Source organism: Dipodomys merriami, unplaced genomic scaffold (assembly GCF_024711535.1).
Source record: "Dipodomys merriami isolate MVZ:Mamm:240054 unplaced genomic scaffold, mDipMer1.0.p SCAF_37, whole genome shotgun sequence".
Lineage (NCBI taxonomy): Eukaryota > Metazoa > Chordata > Mammalia > Rodentia > Heteromyidae > Dipodomys > Dipodomys merriami.
Window position 1 is genome coordinate 12773289 of NW_027205270.1, and position 22708 is coordinate 12795996.

Sequence of the window (22708 nt, forward strand, 5' to 3'; positions counted from 1 at the left end):
CAATGGCTCATGCCTGTAATCCTATCTATTCAAGAAACAGATCTGGAGGATTGAGGTTTGAAGCCAGTCTGGAGACATGGCTCAAGTGGTGAAGAGCCAATGCTGAACAAAAAAGCTGAGTAAACTTGGCACCAGTGGCTCCTGTCTGTAATCCTAGCTACTCAGGAGGCTGAGATCTGGGGAACATGATGTGAAGCTATCTCAGGCAGGAAAAGTTGGTGAGACTTACTTCAAATTAACCACAAAATGCCAAAAGTAGAGCTACACTCACTAACCTTGAGTAAAAGAGCTCAGGGACAACACCCAGGCCTAGAGTTCAAGCCCAGTACACACACACACACACACACACACACACACACACACACACACACACACACAAAGAATGTAAGGCCCTGAGTTTAAGCCACATTACTGGGGGGGGGGGGGGGGGGGGCAAGCACTGGTATCTCATGCCTATAATCCTAGCCACTCCAGAGGCTGAAATCTAAATATTGTGGTTCCAAGCCAGCCGGATAGGAAAATCCATGAAACTCTTATCTCTAATTAATCACTGAAAGCCAAAAGTGGAGGTATGGCCCAAGTGGTAGAACACTAGCCTTGAGTGAAAAAGCTCAGGGACAGAGGCCTAGGCCCTGAGTTCAACCTCCATGACTGACAAAAAAAAAGGACCCAGGCCCTAAATTCAAGCCCCAAGACTGGCACAGAAGAACAAGGGGGAGGGCGTGGAGGTTACCCTGGAGCAGCAGGGTAAAAACAGCCAGGTCTATCAGCGTACCATATCTGTGAAGAAGCTGCCAGATTTGTACTGCAGGCCACGATCCTCTAGCTCTGCCAGCATAATCATTCAAATCTGCCTTGCAGGAATTTTTTTAGGGTGTGTAAAGAAATACTGGGACCAGGGGCTGGTGGCTCACTAGCTACCGGAAACAGATCTGAGAATCACGGTTCAAAGCCAGCCCAGGGAGGAAAGTTTGTGAGACTCCAATTAACCACTAGAAAGCCAGAAGTAGCGCTGTGACTCAAGTAGTAGAGCACTTTGGGCTGAAGTTCTGAGGGACAGTACCCAGCCCCAGCCCCAGGAATGACAGAAAGAAAGAAGGAAAGGAAGGAAGGAAGGAAAGAAAGAAAGGAAGGAAGGAAAACTGGGTCTAGTGGAGATTCATCACAGACACAACCTTCTGTCAGGGAATGTGAAGCTGAACTAAACCCTAGCTAAAGCAGCCCTGAGCCTGGGAGCCATGCACTTCCCTGTTGGGTTCACAGCAGTACCTGCCAGCCCCTAGCACTTCCGACACTTCTGTCTTAGTCTTGCCAAGCCAGTGCTGGCCCCTCAGAGGCTGTGGAATTGGCATCTGTGTCTTGCAGGTAGGACATAGGAATCAGCCCAGAGCAGGCAGCACAGGAAGAAAGCTGGAGAAGGCACTTGTTTTCCTTTATTTTCCATCTGCAGAGGGGTACCTCAGCACTGACCCCGCAGCCAGAGGAAAGCACGGACAGGAAGCCCAGGGGCGGGGGAAGGGACAGAAGCAAACACAGAGACCCTCTCTCCCTCACTTCCAGTTCTTGAAGAATTGCTTGAAGATAGGACTCTCGCGGCCCTGGGGCAGAATCTCCACCTGCAGGACAATGGGAGAGAAATAAGGCTGACCTGGCGGCCATCTCTGCCTCTGCCAGAGAGGAAATGGCACCCTAGGCCCAAGTCTATATGCTGTCCAGGCTAGAAATGCTCCCTCAGACAAGACCAGACACAAGATCACAGATACAAGCTAAGAACACATCATGGGCTGGGAATGTGGCTAGAATGTGGTAGAATGTTTGCCTAGCATGCAGGAAGCCCTGGGTTCCATACCTCAGTACCACCTAAGCATAAAAAGCTGGAAGTAGTGCTGTGGCTCAAGTGTCCTAGCTTTGAGCAAAAGCAGCTTGGGGACAGTGCCCAGGCCTCAGTCTAAGACCCAGGCCCGCCAAAAAAAAATCATATCAGGTGCATGGATGTAGTTTTAGAGATGCCATCAGTTATGGATGAGCTATATGGGAATGACTTATAGAATCCTTGTGCTGGGGTGACAAGAGGCTGTAGCAGCCAGAAACAGTGGCCAAGAGGAGAAATACAAGGTTCCCAGGGTGAAAACCAGCCCATAACATATTGCCCAACATCCTCTTTAAAATAACACTTGTTTTTTTTCTCCTGGTGCTGATATTGGGGCAAGAATGCAGAGCCTAGGTGCAGTCCCTTTGCTTTTTTGCTAAGGCTGGCACTCTTCCACTTGAGTCACCGCTTCACCTCTGGATTTTTGCTGGTTAATTAGAGGTACAAGTTTCACAGACTCTCTTGCCCAGGCTGGCAATCATTAGATCTCAGTATCCTGAGCAGCTAAGATTATAGGCATGAGCCACTGCAGCCCAGCAATAACACACTTGTAAACCGTGAAGGATTGAGAAGGACGTTCTCCAGGGTGGGTCTGAGAGGAGGTGTGAGTGTTCCTGACTCCTATGGCTGTCCTGCTCCTTTTATCTGGTCTGAAGGGTGGGAGGCTTGGGAAGGGCCCCAGGACTAGGGCCTAGGAACTAGGGGTGTGGGTGTCTCCTTACCTGAGTGTTGGGGGCATACTGCATGCGGGAGATGAAGTCCTCAGCCACTTGGAGGGCCGCCTGCCTCTCCTTCTCATTAGCTTTTCGCCCTGGATAACAGTAGAAGATATTTTTTAAAAAGTGAACCTCTCTCATCTTCATCCATTTTTTTTTCTTTTTGGTTGGTTGTGGTGCTTGAACTCAGGCCCTGGGCACTGACCCTGAACTCTTTTGTTTAAGGCTAGTGTTCTACCACTTTGAGCCACAGAATCACATTGGTTGTTAATTGGAGATAAGAGTCATGTATTTTCCTGCCTAGGTAGGTTTTGAAACATGATCCACAGATCTCAACATCCTGAGTAGCTAGAATTACAGTCATGAGCCACCAGTGTCCCAGCTTTCATCCTACTTTAATTAAGCAAATTTAAGGCAGGGAAGGGTCACAGAATAGCTGACAACTTTATAAACAACTGGACCAGGAGATTCCAAGAATGTTAAGGGACTCTTTAGCAGTATGAAGTCAGTTGCTAAAGAATTTTAGCTCCAAGCTAAAACAAAAACTTCACTCCTGCCTTGGTCTGATCAAAATCTGCTCAGAAATATTTCAAAGAACTCTGATTGTCTCCCTTCACCTCAAACTGTATGGTGGCAAGCTGACTCTAATTAACCCAACAAGCCAATGGTGGCTTAGTTATCATGCTAACAAAGTGCATATAAAAATGAATGCCACGATGGGCACTGGTGGCTCATACCTGTAATCCTAGCTACTTAGGAGGCTGAGATCTGAGGATTACGATTCAAAGCCAGCCCAGGCAGGAAAGTCCTTGAGACTCTTATCTCCAATTAACCACAAGAAAACCGGAAGTGGTAGAGTGCTAGCCTTGAGCTGAAAAGTTAAGGGACAGCTCCCAGGTAGAGAGTTCAAGCCCCTCAACTGACCAAAAAAAAAAAAAAGAAAAAAAGAATATCACAACCTGGGCATTGGTGACTCATACCTGTAATCTTAGCTACTCAGGAGGCTGAGATCTGAGGATCACGGTTCAAAATCAACCCAGGCAGGAAAGTCTATGAGACTCTTATCTCCAATTAACCAGAAAAAAATAGAGATACAGCTCAAGTGGTAGAACACTAGCCTTGAGTATAAAAGCTTAGGGCCAGTACCCAGGCCCTGAATTCAAGCCTCAAGACTAAGAGAAAGAGCGAGCGAGCGAGCGAGCGAGAGTGAGAGTGAGAGAGAGAGAGAGAGAGAGAGAGAGAGAGAGAAAGAGAGAGCGCACAAGCCCTACTGAAATCACCTGAAATTGCCTTCAGGCAATGCCTGTACTCCTAAGGAGGGCATCTTCCCTAGGACAGATACTCTAGCCAGGCTCTCAGAGTCCTAAGAAGTACAGAGGATCTGAAACTAACCCTCTGGGTCCTTCCTCAGTGAACTGCCCAGCTCCACGCCAACCTATTAGGCATTTTCCTTCTTGGCCTCCCAAGTTTCCTGTCTCTTCTCTGCTTTCTCTTTCTGCAATGGTTCCTTGCTTGAGGATTAAAGACCCTTTTATGGGACTTGACATTGGCCTTAGGGATCACATGAGTCTCAGCAACAGAGGGCTAGTCTCACCCTAAGGGTTAATTAGTGTTTCTTAATCTTTAGAAACTTGCTAGTGGCACTTGCTGCTCCAGGTCAGTTCCTGCAACAGCAAGTCACCACTATTCCTAACCAGAATAGGAACTAGTGATTTCTCAGCCTTGGTTCATTCAACCCTATCTATTGAGCAAATGCTGTGACATCAGGAGCTTCAGGGAAGTACAGAAATTTATAATCTGATGAGGTAAGAAAAGATCAAGAAATGACAACTAGCTGGTGCCAGTGGCTCATGCCTATAATCTTAGGAAGCTGAGATCTGAGGATCATGGTTCAAAGCCAGCCTGAGCAGAAAAGTCGGTGAGATTCTTGTTTCCACCAGAAAACCCAAAGTGGCATTGTGACTCAAAGTGGTTGAGTGCTAGCCTTGAGTGAAAAAGCAAGGAAGGAAGGGGGAGGGAGAGAGAGAGAAAGAAAGAGAGAGAGGGGGAGGGGAGAGAGAGAGAGAGAGAGAGAGAGAGAGAGAGAGAGAGAGAGAGAGAGAAAGAAAGAAAGAAAGAAAGAAAGGAAGGAAGGAAGGAAGGAAGAAAGAAAGAAAGAAAGAAAGAAAGAAAGAAAGAAAGAAAGAAAGAAAGAAAGAAAAAACCACAGAAAAGTGCCTGCATACTCAGGATCTTTAGTTTCAATATTTTCCTGTTGTCAAAGCCAGACAGCCTTCTGCCCAACAGCATTTCTTTCTAGTTGATAACATCTCTTCCCAAAACAAGTTCTGCTAGTTTTCTTTGTACCGCATAAAGTGACAATTTATCTAAAAGTTACCTCTGTCACACCTCATGACAAAAATCTTTGATCAGGGAACCAAAAGCTCTGGAGGCCTAGGAAAGGGCTAGGACAAAGATTCTCAAAGCGTGCTCTCTGGGATTACAGGGCACCCCTTGGGAACCTGTTAGGTATGCATGCTCAGGGTTCACCTCCAAAAGTGAATCTCTGGGGCAGTGCCCAACAATGTGTTGAAGCAGGTTTTGTGGATTCTGAAGCTGGCTGTAGAGAGCCACCACCTAGATTTATGGGGTGGGAGTGGCCACCAAGGGTCAGGCTGATCCATGCAGTGGAAAACCTGTTCAGCTCAGGACAGCTACAGAGACCTCAGGCTGGTGGGAAGGAGCCACACATACCCTTCCAGATGTAGATCTTGCCACAGAGCCCATTGTCTAGCACAAAGCAGTCATCGGGGATCAGCAGCTCCAGGGCAAAAGGGCTGGAGTCTGCCACCTTGGTCAGGTTCATCTGTCCAGTGGCGTCAGAGACCTAGGAAGGACAGGCAGCATTCACATCCCAATTCTCACCTGAGCCCCAGGCTGCTGCCCAGGCCTGCCTCTTCGGTGAGCCTCAGCCCCATCACCGAGGAGCAGATGGTAGAAAATAAGCTCTGAAAAGCAAACCCAAGGTGCCCTTCTCCAACCCAGCACCTCACTCACCACACAGCACCCAGGCCCTAAATTCATTTCAGAATGCACAGATTTAAAAGAATTAAAACTCAGTCCTGGCTTGAAACCTTCACTAAGAAGGGACCAGAAGTGAAATGGCATGTATCGCCGACCATCTCCCCAACTCCCACCCCACCTTGCCTCCCCTTTCCCTCTCCCTCCCCCCCAATACTGATGTCTGCCTCTGCAACCCCTGCATAAACTCCCCTGGTTCCTACATCCACCTTCCTACATCCTCCTCTTGTCTTCAGCCCCAAGCCCCCTCAGCTGCTCTATGTAGGCTCCTACCCCCTCACTGGTCCCAGGGGAAGGTCCCACCTTATACAGAGCTGCAGCCTGTGCATTGGTCTGGTCAGCTGTGAGGTCTTCTTCAGGGTTGCCCTCCTTCAGAGCAGGCTTGGGGCCCAGAACCTACAGGAACCAGAGCAGATCAAGTAGGGTGGGATTTCTGCCCCAAAGCTTCCAAGCCATCATATCCAGATTAGATGTGTGTGTGTGTGTGTGTGTGTGTGTGTGTGTGTGTTACCATAAACTAGAACCTTTCCCTCTTTTTCTGCCCATGGTGAGTGCTCACTTACACCACCCCTCAAGATCTGCCAGAGTCTGTCAGACTTCTGCTGGGCTGGATTTGAAGTACAATCCTCAGATCTCAGCCTCCTGAGTAACTAGGATTACAAGCATGAGCCACAGGTGCCCAGCCCACATTAGATTTCTAAGATAACAAATTAGATTTATTTTCAATACTATTTATTTCTATAACATATCCATTGCATGATCAATTATAGAATGTATGATATATACACTAAGACTCAAATACTAGCAATTATTTCTCAATTGACACTGAATTACCATTTAAACTATAAATGTAGCTCTTTCTCAGCATGCTCCTATGGGGTACATTTTGTCCCATACTAGCGCTCCAAGCAGAAATGATCCAGGGCTGAGTCCACTCTACCCATACCCAGGGTGCTTGTCCCAACTGTGCACCTGGAGGGGCGCTTATTCTTCATCACAGAGAAACACTATGTGAGCTAGTCATAGCCCCAAGTAGTGCCCCTACCATCCTCTATCTGCCATCCACACACTTCTGGCATATCACTGCTGCTGGCCATCTGGCCATCCACCCCAGTATTCTCCAACCTGGATCATCTCGGTAGGCTCTTCCCCATCAGTGATGATCTCCACCTGGGCCTTGCCCTGCCGCTCACTGTCCCGGATGGCCAAGGCCAGGTCCCTCGCCTTGTTGCGCTCCAGGATGTTGGACTTCCCACCACACCAGGCAAAGATGTTCTGCAAGGAAGCAAAGAGTCCAGTCATAGCCAGCTGCCTGAGTCCTGCCCCTCCTGCTCTCCTCCCTGAAGAACTGTCCCCAGAGGCAGATAATCAAGGAGACAGAGGCCTCAGAGAAAAGCAGTTACAACACTCTGTGAGAGTGCTTTATTATCTATATTATCTCACTGTTTTATTTTTCACCACATCATGTCATATACTTAAGCATATTTCTCTTTTCTCCCTTCTCTTAAAAGTAAGCTTCAGAGAAAAGATGTTGTTATTTTGTGTCAATCCTGGGGCTTGAACTGGCACTGTCCCTTAGGCTAAAACTCCACCACTTGAGCTCCCTTCCATTTCCAGAGTTGTAGGGGTGTGTGTGTGTGTGTGTGTGTGTGTGTGTGTGTGTGTGTGTGTGTGTGTGTGTGTGTGTGTGTGTGTGTGTGTGTGTGTGTGTGTGTGTGTGTGTGTGTGTGTGTGTGTGTGTGTGTGTGTGTGTGTGTGTTTTTGTTTTTGTTTTTTACTCAAGGTTAATGCTCTACCACTTGAACCATAGCTCTACTTCTGGTTTTCTGGTGGTTAACTGTAGATAAGAGTATCACAGACTTTACTGCCCAGGCTCACATCAAAACACAATCTTCAGCTCTCAGCTTCCTGAGTAGCTAAGATTCAGATATGAGCCACGGGTGCTTGGCTTAAGAGATGCTTTCTTTTGTGTTGTTACCTGGCATTCACCCACTGCTAAAATAGAGCTGGCACATATTTAGATACAAAGTAAATTTGTACTGAATGAGTGAGTAAAAGAGTGAATGAGGGGCTGGGAAGGTAGCTCAGTGGTAGAGTGCTTGCCTTGTATGCATGAGGCCCTGGATTCAATTCCTCAGGACCACATTAACAGAAAAGGCCAGAAGTGGCATTGTGGCTCAAGTGGTAGAGCACTAGCCTTTAGCTGAAGAGCTGAGGGACAGCGCCCAAGCCCAGAGTTCAGGCCCCAGGACCAACAACAACAACAACAACAACAAAAGGCGAATGAATGGGCTGGGAAGGTAGCTTAGTGGTAGAGTGGTAGAGTGCTTGCCTCGCATGCATGAAGTCCTGGGTTCGATTCGTCAGTACCATATACACAGAAAAAGCCAGAAATGGGAGCTGGGAAGGTGGCTCAATGGTAGAATGGTAGAATGGTGTGTATTATATATATATATATACACACACACACACACACACTAAAGGACAATTGTCTAGGCCCTGAATCCAAGCCCTAGTACTGGGACACACACACAAAAGAAGAAAATATTCAGGAAAAAAAAAACTGCATCTGAACTGAACAGACTTTTTTTTTCTTTCTTGTTATTATTCCCTAAACAATATAGTGAAACAACTATTTTCACAGCATTCACAATGTAATATTAGGAGTCATGGAAAATATAGGAGACTTGAGCATCCGTGGATTCTGGTGTCCCTGGTGGGGCTTGGAAATGATTCCTTGTGGATGCTAAGGGCTAAATATAAGGACTTCCTCTCATGCTTGCATCGATCCACTGGGAATGAGAGGGCTTACAGCTTCTTGACTCCTCTCCATTTTCCCAACTCCAGGCCCTGCCCCCTTCAACTATAGTGCCAACACAAGTGCCCAGTCTGGACATCTACCCACATGGCCCAGGTCCAGGATGAAGCAGTCCCCAGTGTTGAAGCTGTCCCAGCTCAACGCCCGCTCGGTGGCACGGATGTTCTTTTTCCCTTTCACCTGGTAGAGTTTCTTGATGACAGCTGGGGTGGCACCGGAGGCCGTCTTGTGAAATGCTGACTCAACACCTCCTTCCTGCAAACCAGAAGGCTTGTCTGAGTTGGCTGAGAGACCCAGATCCCTCTGCACCCCTTCCCACTGGAAGATGGGAAGAAAAGGGGAGAAACATGATTGTGTGTACTGGGGAAGGTCTGACAGAGTATGAACTAGCCAGAAACAGGGTTGAGCCAGGTGCCAGTGGCTCAAGCCTATCATCCTAGCTACTCAAGAGGCTGAGATCTGAGGATAACAGTTTGAAGCCAATCCTGGAAGGCAAGCCCATGAAACTATTATCTCCAAGTAATCACCAAAAATCTAGAATTAGAGGTATGGATCAGGTGGTAGAGCAAAAAAAGCCAACAGGCAGAGGCCAGGACCTGAGTTCAAGCTCCAGTACTAGCACACACACACACACACACACACACACACACACACACACACACACACCTGAGTTCAAGCTCCAGTACTAGCACACACACACACACACACACACACACACACACACACACACACACACACACACACACACACACACACACACACACCAGAAGCAGAAGCAATGTTGACTCTGAGAGAAGCCCCAGGGGTGGGTGTGTGGAGGCGGGTTCTGACCTGGTATTTGAGGCCCTGTGGGAAGTAGCTCATGAAAAGGTCAGACTCATTGCCCTGCACTTCACGATGTTGCACAGGCCTCTCTCCAAGCAGGGTATTGAGGTGCACAGCTAGCACAGCACAAGCCCCCTGCTCATCCCGAGATGACTGCTGGCCTGAGACAGGTGGGAGGGGACAGGAAAAAGCCTTTGAGAATCATGCCAGCCTCCACCCCTGCCCAGGCCACATCCCTCACTCAGCCCAAACCCTTTACCTATCCACAGGTGCAGATGAGAGAGCTCTTCTGGGCCATTGTGCAGCACTAGGTAAGAGTCTCCTGAGAAGAAGATGCCCTGGTTCTCACGTGCCACAGGCACTGGCTTTAGCTTCTCCACTCGCCATATGTGCAGGCCAGGATCTTGTACCGAGGCTGGGAATGGAGAGCCACTGTGGGAAGGGAGAGAGGGTTGGCAGTGTCCAGGGCCCACAAGGAGAGACCTGGCTCAAGGAGAGACCTGAACAGGCCTGGGCCTGAGGTCTGGGAATGAGGACAGCAATGCAGAGGGAGGAGAAGCCCTTGAAAGGAAGAGAATATGGGAAGGGGATTGAGGCAATGGGACATACTACCTACCTCTGGGGGATGGGTGTGTACATACTGTTTCCAGATCTGGAAAGAAAGAAGCCATAGTTATCACAAAGGCCACAATAATCGCCTCTTACACTGGTCTGGGGAAGCCTGTCCCGGAGGCCAAGTTTTCATCAACTAATAGATATATAGATATATCTGTATATATATATTCTTTATATATACATATACTTCGTATATATTTATACATATTCATCAACTACTTTACATCTAGAAGCCCAAGAAAAGATTGTCCTGGCTTTATTACACAGGCAAAAAAAATAATAATAAGGCAGAGACAGTAAGACCACGATCACACAGCTAGTGAGGGTAGTTCATGGAAACTAGATCTCAGACCTCTAGGCCAGTGTCTTCTTCCTGCCATGACTTCTCAGACATTCTTCTCATCTATCCTGAATCCTGGATATTGTGCAAACTTGGGGTATAGCTTTCTGACTAATCACTGCTTATATTAGAAAAGTTTAAAATCAGCTTGGCAGCAGTGGCTCATACCTGTAATCTTAGTAACTACTCAGGAAGCTGAGGTCTGAGGATCACAATTCAAAGTCAGCCCAGGCAAAAAAGTTCATGAGTCTTTTTTTTTTTTTTTTCTGTTGGCCGTGGGGCTTGAGATCAGGGCCTGGACACTGTCCCTGGGCTCTTGAGAGCTCTACCACTTTGAGCCATAGTGCTACTTCCAGTTTTCTAGTGGTTAATTGGACGTAAGAGTCTCATAGACTTTCCTGACAGGGCTGATTTTAAATTACATTTCTCAGATCTCAGCCTTCTAAGTAGCTAGGATTACAGGTGTGAGCCACCAGCAGCTGACTTGTAAGACTCTTATCTCAATTAACTACCAAAAAAGCCAGTAGCGGAGCTGTGGCACAAGTAGTAAGGTGCTAGCCTTGACCAAAGGAAGCTTAGGATACCAGGCATGTCATGCCTATAATCCTAGAGGCTGAGATCTGAGGATTGTAGTTCAAAACCAGCTAGGACAGGAAAGCCCTTGAGATTCTTTTTTTTTCTTTTCTTTCTTTCTTTCTTTCTTTCTTTCTTTCTTTCTTTTCTTTCTTTCTTTTCTTTCTTTCTTTCTTTCTTTTTGTGGTCAGTCGTGGGGCTTGAACTCTGGGCTTGGGCGCTGTCCCTGTGCTCTTCAGCTCAAGGCGAGCACTCTACCACTTGAGCCACAGCACCACTCCCAGTTTTCTAGTGGTTTATTGGAGATAAGAGTATCACGGACTTTCCTGCCTCGGCTGGCTTTGAACCATGATTCTCAGATCTCAGCCTCCTGAGTAGCTAGGATTACAGGCATGAGCCACAGGTGCCCAGCTGCCCTTGAGTTTCTTATCTCTAATTAACTACCAAAAAAGCCAGAAGTGGAGCTGTGGTTCAAATGGTAGAGCACTAGCCTTGAGAAAAATAGCTCAGAGACTGCCCAGTCTCTGAGTTCAAGCCCTAGGACAGGCACCAAAATAAATAAAGAAACAAAAGAAATTAAAAATAAAAAATACTACTGGCCCTGGTGGCACACCCTGGTAATCAACAAGGAAGATGAGACAGGAGGATCACAAGTTTTGCCTGGGACACACACACACACACACACACACACACACACACACACACACACACACACACACACACACACACACACACACACACACACACACACACACACACACACACACACACACACACACACACACACACACACCAAATAATTAAATGAAAAATTGGGAATGCTCACTCCAAAAGAAACAAATTACCTGTGTTGTGGCTCAGAAAGTAATACCCCAGGGTATGGTGTGCTTTGGTTGTTGAGTACTCTAAAGAAGCAGTCTCAGGGTCTCCTGACCATCTCTTTTTCTCCAACTGCAGGAAGGAACTTTCTATGAAGTTCTCTTATCTGACTAAAGAGAGTTTCTTCTGTAGAAATGCATTTGTCAAGTCCACTCCCTTTACACATACTTTCTCACTAAATAGAGAAGATGAACTTAGAGGGAAAGGTCTGATACCCTGCCCAGAGTGTGCCACAGCAGCCATCTATCTATTCTTCTGAAGCTGTTACCCTAAAGGCTTTATTTCTGCAGTAGCCAACCTTTGTTGTCATGTGTTTCTTCTCCTCAGCCTCCCATAGCCAGTGGCTACTGCCCCCTCAGAATCCCAAACCCCTATACCTTTCTGTAACTCAGCACCCTATTAAAACTTCAACTGGAGCAATGCATCAGTGGCTCACACTTGTAAACCCCGGGAGTCTGAGATCCAGAGGACAATCTGAAGCCAGTTGGGACTAAAAAAGTCTGTGAGACAGTGCTAGCTGTGAATAAGTAAATGGAGTGATCACGGGCCCTGAGTTTAAGCCCTAGTACCAGCATGAAAATAAATAAATAAGCCAAGTGCCAGTGGCTCATGCTTGTAATCCTAGCTACTCAGGAGGCTGATATCTGAGGATTGCAATTCAAAACCAGCTGGGCAGGGCTGGGAAGGTGGCTCAGTGGTAGAGCACTTGCCTTGCATACATGAGGCCCTGTGTTCGATTCCTCAGCACCACATAAGCAAAAAGAAAAAAGCTAGAAGTGGTACTGTGTCTCAAGTGGTAGAGCGCTAGCCTTGAGCTGAAGAGCTGAGGGACAGCCCCCAGGCCCAGAGTCCAGGCCCCACGACCGGACCAAAAAAAAAAAAAACCAGCTGGGCAGGTTTTAACCACTAAGATATCAGACAGAAGTGGTGCTGTGGCTCAAAGTGGTAGAACACTAGCCTTGAGTTAAAGAGCTCAGGGACAGCACTCAGGCCCTGATCTTCAAGCCCCAAAACCTAGCTACTTAGGAGGTTGAGATCTGAGGATCACGGTTCAAAGCCAGCCTGGTCAGGAAAGTCCGTGAAACTCTTACCTCCAATAAATCATCAGAAAAACGGAAGTGGTGCTTTAGTTCAAATGGTAGAGCACTAGCCTTGAGCTGAAGAACTGAGGGACAGAGCTCAGGCCCAGAGTTCAAGCCCCACAACCGACAAAAAAATAATAATGATGATGATGATGATGACCAGGAATGCAAGGTTGGCTTAACCTCTGGGATTCAACCAATGTAATTTGCCCTATTAATAAACATATATGTGTGAAGCATATTTGTGTGTGTGTATATATATATATATGTGTGTGTGTGTGTGTGTGTGTTATATACTACCAAATATAAATTCCAATACATGTAGAGAAAAGCATTTAGCAAAATTCTATACATCCATTTTGATTTTTTTTTAAAAGGGGGGGGGGGCGCTGGCCATGGTAACATCCTTGTACTCAGTATTCCGAGGCATAAAGATCATGAGAATGAGGTCAGTTTGGATCTCATATTGAAACTGTGTCTCATTCCCAGGCATCAGCTATCACTTCTGAGTGCTTAGCTTGCCTCCAATACTAGAATGATGAATGCCATCATTATTCCGTAGGTCAGCAGGGCCAGAATTCCTTGGACAAAATATATTAGAACGGGGAGAGAATTCTAAAGGCAAACATCTTTAAAAACTCATTATCTTTTTTTTAATTCAAAAAATATAATTACTACAGTTTCATTCACTGTCTTTTCTATGTTCCCATTGTTAGCTGGTTTCTTGGTGGGGATGAGGGGTTAAAATGTAGAGACTAAATTCCATCAAGCACTTAATATAACACATAGGTCCATTCAACTAAGGTTTTTGTTCATTTGTTAGTTGGTTGGTTTTGTTTTGTTTTTGGGGGGTTGCTAGTCATAGGACTTGAACTCAGGGCCTGGGGGCTTCTACTCAAGGCTAGCATGAACCACAGCTCCACTTCCAATTTTCTGATGGTTAATTGGACATAAGACTTGCCTACCCAGGCTGACTCAGGTCTTAACCTCCTGAGTAGCTAGGATTACAGGTATGAACCACCAATGTCCAACTCAGTTAAGGTTTTTGTAAGGCTCTCTGCCTCTGTGGTGTTGGATTAAGGTCTGGGGAAACTGAAGGTGAAAATATAAAGTAGAAAATAATAGCTGAGCACTGGTGGCTCATGCCTGTAATCCTAGCTACTCAGGAGGATGAGATCTGAGGATCACAGTTCAAAGCCAGCTCTGGCAGGAAAGGCCATGAAACTAATCTCCAATAAACCACCAGAAAACTAGAAGTAGGGCTGTGGCTCAAGTGGTAGAGCACTAGCCTTGAGCTGAAGAGCTCAAACCCCATGACTGACCAAAAAAAAATTGTAAAATTAGAAGACTCTTGTTGGGAAGGTGGATCAGTGGTAGAGTGTTTGCCTTGCATCCATGAGGCCCTGGGTTCGATTCCTCAGCACCACATAAGCAGAAAAAGCCAGAAGTGGTGCTGAGGCTCAAGTGGTAGAGTGCTAGCCACTAGTCGTGAGCTGAAGAGCTGAGGGACAGGGTCTCAGAGTTCAAGCCCCACGACCGACAAAAAAGTTAATTAATTAATTAATTAGAGGACTCTTGGAGATTGAGGCTGCCGGAGGGGAGAAGAGACTCTGAATGGTAGCTTGGAGAGCAAGGTATTGAATCTGAGTAGAAAAGAGAAGGGGAGGCAGAGCCTTGGTAATAATGGCTATGAAATACCATCTGAATTATGACTTTCCATTATCAACCTAAAAATAGTGGAAGGCATTTTTCTTTTTCTTTTTCTTTTTCTTTTTTTTTTTGGTGTCACATTTCCCTGAGACTGGGAGGCAGTCAGGGGGCGGGGAAGAGCTAAAGTTTCTCCATCCCACATAGGATCACATGGTATGCCCACATCCCCTGCTACAGACAGCCCACCAGCTGGTGACTCAGGTGGGAAGTGGTAGCCACCCCACCCAAGCTGGCAGGAAGAGCTCAGAATGAGAAATGGAGTGAGCCAGTTGCCAGCCTTGTCATTCTGTTCCTGAAATAAGAACTTAGGACAAAATTAGCCCACCTTCCTCAGACATTTCAGGGTTCTGATGAAAGAGGTTTGGCTACCAGCTCCTTTATCACCCTAGCTGCCCAATAGAATTACCCCGAGACCTTATATAATTTTATCCACTCACAAAGGTTCGTTGTCCAAAAATCCCTCAGGCTTTTGAATCTTCTCCTAGGCCCATCAGTACACTTCCTTGCAAAATCCAGTTTGGGCCAGTTTGCTAGGCCTGTTTAGTCACAAGTTCCTATCCTCCTTCCCTCCACAGTCAGTCATCTCCTGATCAGATTCATTTGTCTTCCACTCCCCCTCCAGGTGATTTCTGATCAACCTGGACAAACTTCTTCTAGAATCCTGTTAAGTCAGTTTGGACAGAACCTTCCTTACCCCTGGCATTTCTTTCAGTAATTTTCCACTCCTTGACCCCTTACTCTGCTCCTTAGATAAAAATTCTCACTTGCAGGGATGGAAAGGTGGCTCAGTGGTAGAGTGCTTGCCCCGCATGCATGAGGCCCTGGGTTCGATTCCTCAGCACCACATAAGCAGAAAAAGCCAAAAGTGGCACTGTGGCTCAAGTGGTAGAGCGAGCCATGAGCTAAATTGCTCAGGGATAGCACCCAGGCCTAGAGTTCAAGCCCCATGACCGACAAAAAATAAAATAAAATAAAATAAAATAAAATAAATTTCTCACTTGTCCATGCTGTATTCAGCATTAAACACAGTCTCTCTCCCAAACTCAAGACCCTGATGCTACGGTCCCTACACCCAGGGCATCATTCTCAAAGTCTTTATTGTGCATTTTCACGTATTACTACATTTTTCCCTAACAGTACCCATGTCCCCAGCCTAGAAAATCTGCCTCCACAGTTCTGAAACATGTTTGAAGTGACCTCAATACTAGCAGCATATTCTGTAAGAATAACATCGAACTCTTGGCAAACTGAATCATCTGGGGATCCTTAAAACTCCTGATGTCTAAGTGAGTATCAGTGACTCAGTTCAAAGCCAGCCCAAGCAGGAAAGTCTGCAACTTTTACCTCCAGTAAACTACAAAAAAAGAAAAAAGAAAAAAAAAAAGCGGAGCTGTGACTCAAGTCGAGTGCTAGCCTTGAGTCAAAGATGCTCAAAGATAGTGCCTAAGAGTTCAAGTCCCAGGACTGGCAAAAAAAAAAAAAAAGCCCTCCTGATGCCTCAAAGCCATTTTGGGTTAGCTAAAAATCAGACTCAGAGCCTGGCTACCAGTTTTTGAGAAGTTCTGGAGCAGGGTTAAGGATCCTGCTGCATATCCTGACCCTCTGTCCAGGCTCTTCCAGGGAAAAGGTCCATCCTAACATCTGGCCTTTCAGTCTTTCCTCCTTGTCCCAGCCCTTTGGCTCATCAATGTTCCCGAGTATCTCGCCTCCATCAAAGTCCAACATCCCTGCAGGCCCATATCAAGCCCCAGCTGTCTTAGGAATCTCTGGGCCATTTGGTGTCTCGGCTTCCTATGGAAGTTCTCCCAAGCCTCTCTGCTAGGAGCACACACTTCAGCCCCTGTGTGCTGACTGGCTGGAAGCATGTCCGGACTGTTTCATGTCTCCAGAACCTGATACCTTGGTGCACTGGTCTAGCAAGCAGTCTATGACAGAGTCTATTCAATTCCATTCAAGGCCCATGCTGGGTGCTCTCCAAAGGCAGACTTCAGGGTGGGAGGCAGGGTCAAGAATACACAGAGATGAAAAAAGGCCCAGGCCTTGTGGCCTATTTAGATGGCACAGAGACATGGGGAGCCAACCATCTAATGAACCTGCCAACTTCCCCCAGGAGAGGAATGTCACAGAATCACAGATGTCAGCCTTAGAAGGAGCCTTAGTGTTGATCTAGTCCTGATCTGAATCTGCCTCCCAACATAGAACCTGTACACGCACAGCACTTCTGTAATAGCCCTCACCAACCATTCCCTTCTTGAATGCTCTGATGGGAAACTTATTTATTCTCTCTCTCTCTCCCCCCTTTCCCTCTCCCTCTCCCTCTCTCTCCCTCCTTCTCCCCTTTCTCTCAGGGTTTTGTGCATGCTAGGAAGTACTCTGCCAATGAGCTACAGCCAGCTCCTTTCTAGATCTTCTGCTCTTCCATAGTGAGGAGAGTTAGGCACTGTCCCCCCTTCTACCAGACTATAAGGGAGGGCCTTTGGAGCAGAAGCTAGATTCTGTTTCTCAGAACTAGATTCCACATCTAGCTAAACCTCTTAGTGCCTACTACCTTGCAGATACTCAAAGACATTTATTGTTGTTGTTGTTGCTGTTGTTGTTGTTGTTGTTTTGCCAGTCCTGGGGTTTGAACTCAGGGCATTGGGCTCTGTCTATGAGCTTCTTTTGCTCAAGGCTAGCACTCTACCACTTGAGCCACAGAGCCACATCCAGCTTTTTCTGTTTATGTGATACTGAGAAATCAAACCCAGGGCTTCATGAATGCTCGGTAAGCATTCTACCACTAAGCCACATTCCCAGCCCCAGTTTAGCAGTTCTTAATGAGCTCCAGTTATTACACCAGATGGAATCTAAAGGACAGCCCAAGATTTTAACAGATAAGGACTGAAGCAGCCTTGGGGCAGAAAGCTGGGGCTAAGTGTCCCATTAAACTGTCCAGGGCTTCTCAGGAGCCATCCAGAGGAGCCTCTCTGGGATCAAGTACTCTTTTCCCCAGATCCCAGCTCCCAGCCCTCCAGCTCCACCTCCATCTCCTTCCTGCCCTGCCTTCAGCCAGATCTGCTGGGAACTATTAAACCCCATCCTATACCCAATGTTTGAATTCATATGGTTAGGCCTGCCACATTTCTCCACAAACTCTCTGCCACAATGCTGTCTTGGAGCCTGGGAGAACCAAATCTAAATTCACCACTAGGCTGGTTGAGGGCTTCGGCATTGAAGTCTGACACCCCTTCCCACAGGCTAGGATGAAAGACTACAAGTTCCTCCATTGGCAGCTTGGGCACAAGCCAGATGGCCCACCTACAAACCCGCAAGACTGCAGTCAAGGAAGGCACCTGGAGCCTGGCATAAATGTGCCAGGACGGCATCATTCTTAACTCAGTTTCAAGACCCTGGCAACCAACTCTCATCTGTGTCCCCCTAAAGTGTCCTGGACAGCCCCCAGCTCCCTCTGCTGACCACTGATGGGAAATGCCTTCAACTCAAACCACTCACCTTTGTCATAAATACTGCCCTTGGGGCAGACTTCAATTAATCTGAATCATCTCCCACCCTCTTCCCTCTCGCCAAACACACCCTGCCATTGCAAAAGGGTAACCTGTAGATTGAGGGCCCTACCATGAGTTGACATGTCTGCTAAAAACAAATGCTATAAGCTTCAATCTCTGCACAAAGAACCCCTTCCCCTGTTCCCATCCTGTCCCCTCTCCCGTGACAAATTACCCCCAGGCTCCTGGCCTGACTGATTGCATTCTCTGTGCCTAAATAAAAGGAGACCTCAGTTGTAAAAGAGTGCATCATCGTCTCTCCAGTCTGGCTGGAAGATTGGCAGCCCTCTCAGGCTTTAACCCTGAATAAAAGCCTGTTCTAATCTGTGGAGGTTTCTGGATTCCTTCGTTTTCTCCTCCCCATAATCATTTCTTACAGCCACCTCCCACTTTATTACCTCTGACACCACTTCTTCCTGCTCCAGCGTCTTGAACTGCTTCTTTCCAGCTGCTCCACCCCAACTTCTAACTTCCCATTTTCTTTCTCCTCCAGCCCCACCCCATCCACCCCCTCCAAAAGGAGGCTCTGGGCTTGGAGTCTGGCAGGTCTAGACAGAGCAGAGCGCGCCTGGAACCCAGGCTACCAGGCTACCTGGTCATAAGTGCACAGGGCGAGGCGAGAGGTCCCCACCCCAGCCTTGAACAGTGACCGGCTTCGAGTAAGGCAGGCCCAGGTGGCATTTCTGCATGTAGAGCTCACAAGACACCCTGTTTCCCACTCCCCAGCACCCCTACTCACCAGACCCAACAGGCACGTCTGTACAACCCCTGATGCTCCGGATTAGTCACACTTCCTGGGTGGGGTCAATGGCTCCACAGCACTTTTTCCTCCTCCCCCTGACTTCTTGTCTGAATGCATTTGACTTTTTTTTTTTCCTTAAAGCTCAGTGCTGAGGGCGTGGCTGGGGCTCTGACTTGTTCTTTGTGGTCTCCTGCCTGCCCCAGACAGTTCTGTTGCTAATCAGTCACCAGATGTCCACTGTCACAGAATCTGAGCGCAGAGCACTCAGGAACAGCCATAGAAATAAGCAGGGTGCAGGCTGCACTGGGGGCAGCCAACCCCTCCTACATCACAGTCTTGTCCCAGTGGCTGGCTCTGCAGAGGATACTGAGGCCCTGTGAACACAAGTGACCATCCACAGTCACACTCAGAGTAGGAGGCCAGTCAAGATAGTCTCCCATCTCCCTCAGACTCCATGGAGAAGGGCAAAATCTGGGTAAAGCTCCAGGAAAAAATGAACACCCCCAATTATGCAGCCACACAAGCGTGGCTTACTGCCCAGGATGCTGGCAGCCTGTTGTAGAAAACTGTGGGTCAACCTCTGGTTCCAGATAGAGCTTGGTGTGGAGGGTCAAGGTTTCTGCCCTGGCACTGGTAATTAAAATTTGGACCAAATCTTCACACTTAGTCAACCTTCAAACCAAATCCTAGCAAGAATTTAGCCTGAAACTGGATTGATGTGGTTTTTGGTTGGTTGGTTGGTTTTGTTGTGCTGGTACTTAGGCTTGAACTCAGGGCTTTGCATTTTCATTCTGCTTTTTCCACACACAACTGGTGCTGAACACCACCTGTGGGATTAGACCTCCAAGCATCTCTGTGGCCTGTTGACACCAGTTTAAGCGCTCTCACTTAACCCTCATCTCAGTTCTTTTTGCTTTTAGGTGTTCTGTTTCCTTTTGTTTTTCCATATTGAGTCTCATGTTTTTGCCTGTTCAACTCAGCTGAAAACCTCTTACCTTGGCCTCTGGTATAGCTAGGATTACAGCCATGAACTACCACATCCTGGATCTTTTCTTTTTACTCAGATTTGGTCTTGCTACATTAGCCTAGCTGACCTTTAACTCTAGATCCTCCTGACCCAGCCTCCCTAGTATTGGGATTACAGAGAGTCATGGACACCATGCCTGGTTCCAAAAGACAGCCTTAAATACAAGATATTTGTATTTAAAGTTGGAATCCCAGGAAGGCCTTGTTCACACAAGCACCAGAGGCTGGGCAGACAACCTGGAAGAGAAGTTAAAAGCTGAATAGTTTGGCTACTTACCAACTGTGCTTTCTCAGGTCAGTTACTCAACTTCCTGTAGCCTCCTCGTAAAATGAGCATACAGAAGAATATGAAGATTAACTGAGAGCCTATAAATAATAAGCAAGTAATAGATGCTCAACAAATCTAGGCTTCTTTCTCTTCAGTTTGCTATTTATTTCATATCAGCAACAAAAGTTTTCTTTTGGGGGAGGGTTTGCCACAATGAGAATTTGTGAGGGGACCCTAGTAAGTGTACCTAGCACCTCTTGTCCCCCATTTGCCAGTTTAGTGAATAGTTCCGGGGGAAGAAAGTTACAGTATACCTCACCCCTTCCCCACCCCCCTTTACCTCCCTCTGAGGTTGTCATACTGGTTGTACCAGTGTGAACCTGGGTGGCTCCATTCTGTGCACCCACCCAGGGGACAGGATGAATGGGGATCACTGTTACCTACACGGAGGGTCTCTCCAAGCCAGAGAAAGTCCTATCATCACAGGAAGGGAGAAAAAAAAATGAGAGGATGACAAAGAAGGAGAAACATACTGGGACAGGCCAGGCAGCCCGTGGGTTTCTCCCCAGCCCCTGGGAACTCTAAAGCATATGCTAATAAATAATCTGCAATCTTTAGAACTTGTTTTCTTTTCTTTTTCTTTTCTGGTGCCAGTCCTGGAGCTTGAACTCAAGGCCTGAGTGCTGTCTCTGAGCATCTCTGCTCAAAGCTAGTGCTCTCCTAGCCACTTGAGCCACAGCTCCACTTCTGGATTTTGGGTGGTTAATTGGAGATTAGAGTCTAACAGGCTGTCCTGCCCAGGCTGGCTTCAAAACCACCATCCTCACATCTCAGCCTCCAGAGTAGCTAAGATTACAGGCATGAGCCACCAGCCCTCCATCTCTCCCCTTCCCTCCTCCCCTCTCTTTCGACTCAAAGTTTACTCCCACTGCAGTCTCCCCAGAACAAGACAGACTTTGTCTCCAAAGAAGAGAACACTTCGTTCGCATGACCTCGCTCTCTCCGGGCCAGGAGCTTGCCTGCAGGTGTGGACTGCTAGAAGACCCAGAATCAGTGAAGCCCCACCTTTACCCCCCACAGGCCGACCTCGGGTCTCAAACCAGAAGCCTAAGCGCCTGCTACTTGCCAGCTAGTGCTTGTGGCTCAGGCCATCCCCAGCCACCGCCCCAGGAGATGAGGGGCGGAAGCACCACAGTGAGTCAGAGGGAGGGGCTTGGCCGGCCAGTGCTGCGGATCTGCCCTCCCGGCCACTCTGAGACCCACACTGTGGGGCGCTGAGGGGGTGGGGCCTGGTGAGGGTGGGGCCTGGGGACGCTAAAGTCCAGCATGCCATTCGAAAGCTTTGTTTCAGGACCCGCATAAGAGATGACAAAGTGTGTGGGGAGGCCGGGGTAGGATCCACACCTCCCTTCCCAGCTATCACTGCAAGTCAGCTGCTCCTGTCAGCTGTTTCCCCTCAGGTCCTTCTCTTCCTTCTCTCCTCAGGCCCACCCTGCTTCTAGTCGTGAAAAACAGCCGGGAGTCCTTTACATGCAACAAGCTATATCTTACTTTAAAAGAGAATTTATTTCAAAATATAGACTCAAAAAAATCTTCCAAAAGTACTATACAGTAACCAGGTGCTGGTGTCTCATGCCTGCAATACTAACTATTCAGGAAGCTGATATCCAGAGCATCACCCTTTGAAACCAACATGAAATGCCATCTCCAAAATAACCAGCAAAATGCTGGGCTGGAGGCATGACACAAGTGGTAGAGTGTAGCTAAAGAAGCAAGCCAGCAAGCAAGCGATAGGCCCTGAGCTCAAATGCAAGGGCAGTAGATAGACAGTACCAAACACACACACACACACACACACACACACACACACACACACACACACACACACACACACACACACACAACCTAGATGGATTTTGAAAGCATTCTGCTAAAACAGCCAGTCAACAAAGAATTACACATTGTATGACTCCATTTACAGAAATATCCCAAACAAGCAAATCCATGGAAATAGAAAGTATGTTAATAGTTGCCTACAGGCAGAAGGAATTCAGGAGGATGGGTAGGAAGGGGTGGCTGCTAATTTATTCAGGATAATAAAAATGTTTCAGAAATATATCGTAGTGATGGTTACACAATCCTAAATGTACTAAAATACTGATATTACACTTGAAATGAGTGAACTATATATAGCTTATATCATAACAAGCAAACAAGGTTTAGTAAAAAAAAAAAATCTTCATAACCTTAAATGGTAAAGCACCATTGCTCCTGCACCCCACTTTTTTTTTTAATGGTCATACGGCTTGAAGTGAGGGCCTGGGCACTATCCCTGAACTCTTTTGCTCAAAGGCACTCTACCACTTTGAGCCACAGCTCCATTTCTGGTTTTGTGGTGGTTAATTGGAGATAAGAGTCTCACATTTTCCTGCCCAGACTGGCTCTGAACTGTAATCCTCAGATCTCAGCCTCCTGAGTAGCTAAGATTACAGTGCCTGGCTGCACCCCACTTTTTATTAAAATAATGTGGAACCTATCCACCATCTTCAGGTAAATAGGGCTTCTCACTATAGTAAATGTGCCTCCCCCTTGCTTTTTGTTGTTTGAATTCTTTGGTACTAGAGTTTAAAATCAGGGCA

At 47.1% G+C, this 22708-nt stretch overlaps 1 protein-coding gene across 5 annotated transcripts in view; it reads right to left on the reverse strand.

Annotated features, from left to right (window-relative positions):
* Window positions 1-1411: 1411 nt before the first annotated feature.
* The window catches only part of Capg (capping actin protein, gelsolin like), a 28104-nt gene continuing 6807 nt past the window's right edge, over window positions 1412-22708 (reverse strand). Inside the window, exons 1-10 of one of the 5 annotated variants that reach the window (XM_069989121.1) lie at window positions 20079-20167; window positions 9906-9941; window positions 9549-9721; window positions 9296-9450; window positions 8552-8719; window positions 6772-6921; window positions 5950-6042; window positions 5320-5452; window positions 2593-2681; window positions 1412-1616 (exon numbers count right to left, since the gene is read on the reverse strand). In XM_069989121.1, the coding sequence (XP_069845222.1) occupies window positions 1551-1616; window positions 2593-2681; window positions 5320-5452; window positions 5950-6042; window positions 6772-6921; window positions 8552-8719; window positions 9296-9450; window positions 9549-9721; window positions 9906-9928 (1050 nt within the window). In that variant the 5' untranslated portion in view covers window positions 9929-9941; window positions 20079-20167 and the 3' untranslated portion in view covers window positions 1412-1550. Of the gene's footprint in view, window positions 1617-2592; window positions 2682-5319; window positions 5453-5949; window positions 6043-6771; window positions 6922-8551; window positions 8720-9295; window positions 9451-9548; window positions 9722-9905; window positions 9942-11662; window positions 11780-18431; window positions 18500-18772; window positions 18888-20078; window positions 20168-22708 lie in introns of those variants that run through there. The other 4 variants (XM_069989120.1, XM_069989122.1, XM_069989124.1 and 1 more) reach the window with 4 other exon arrangements.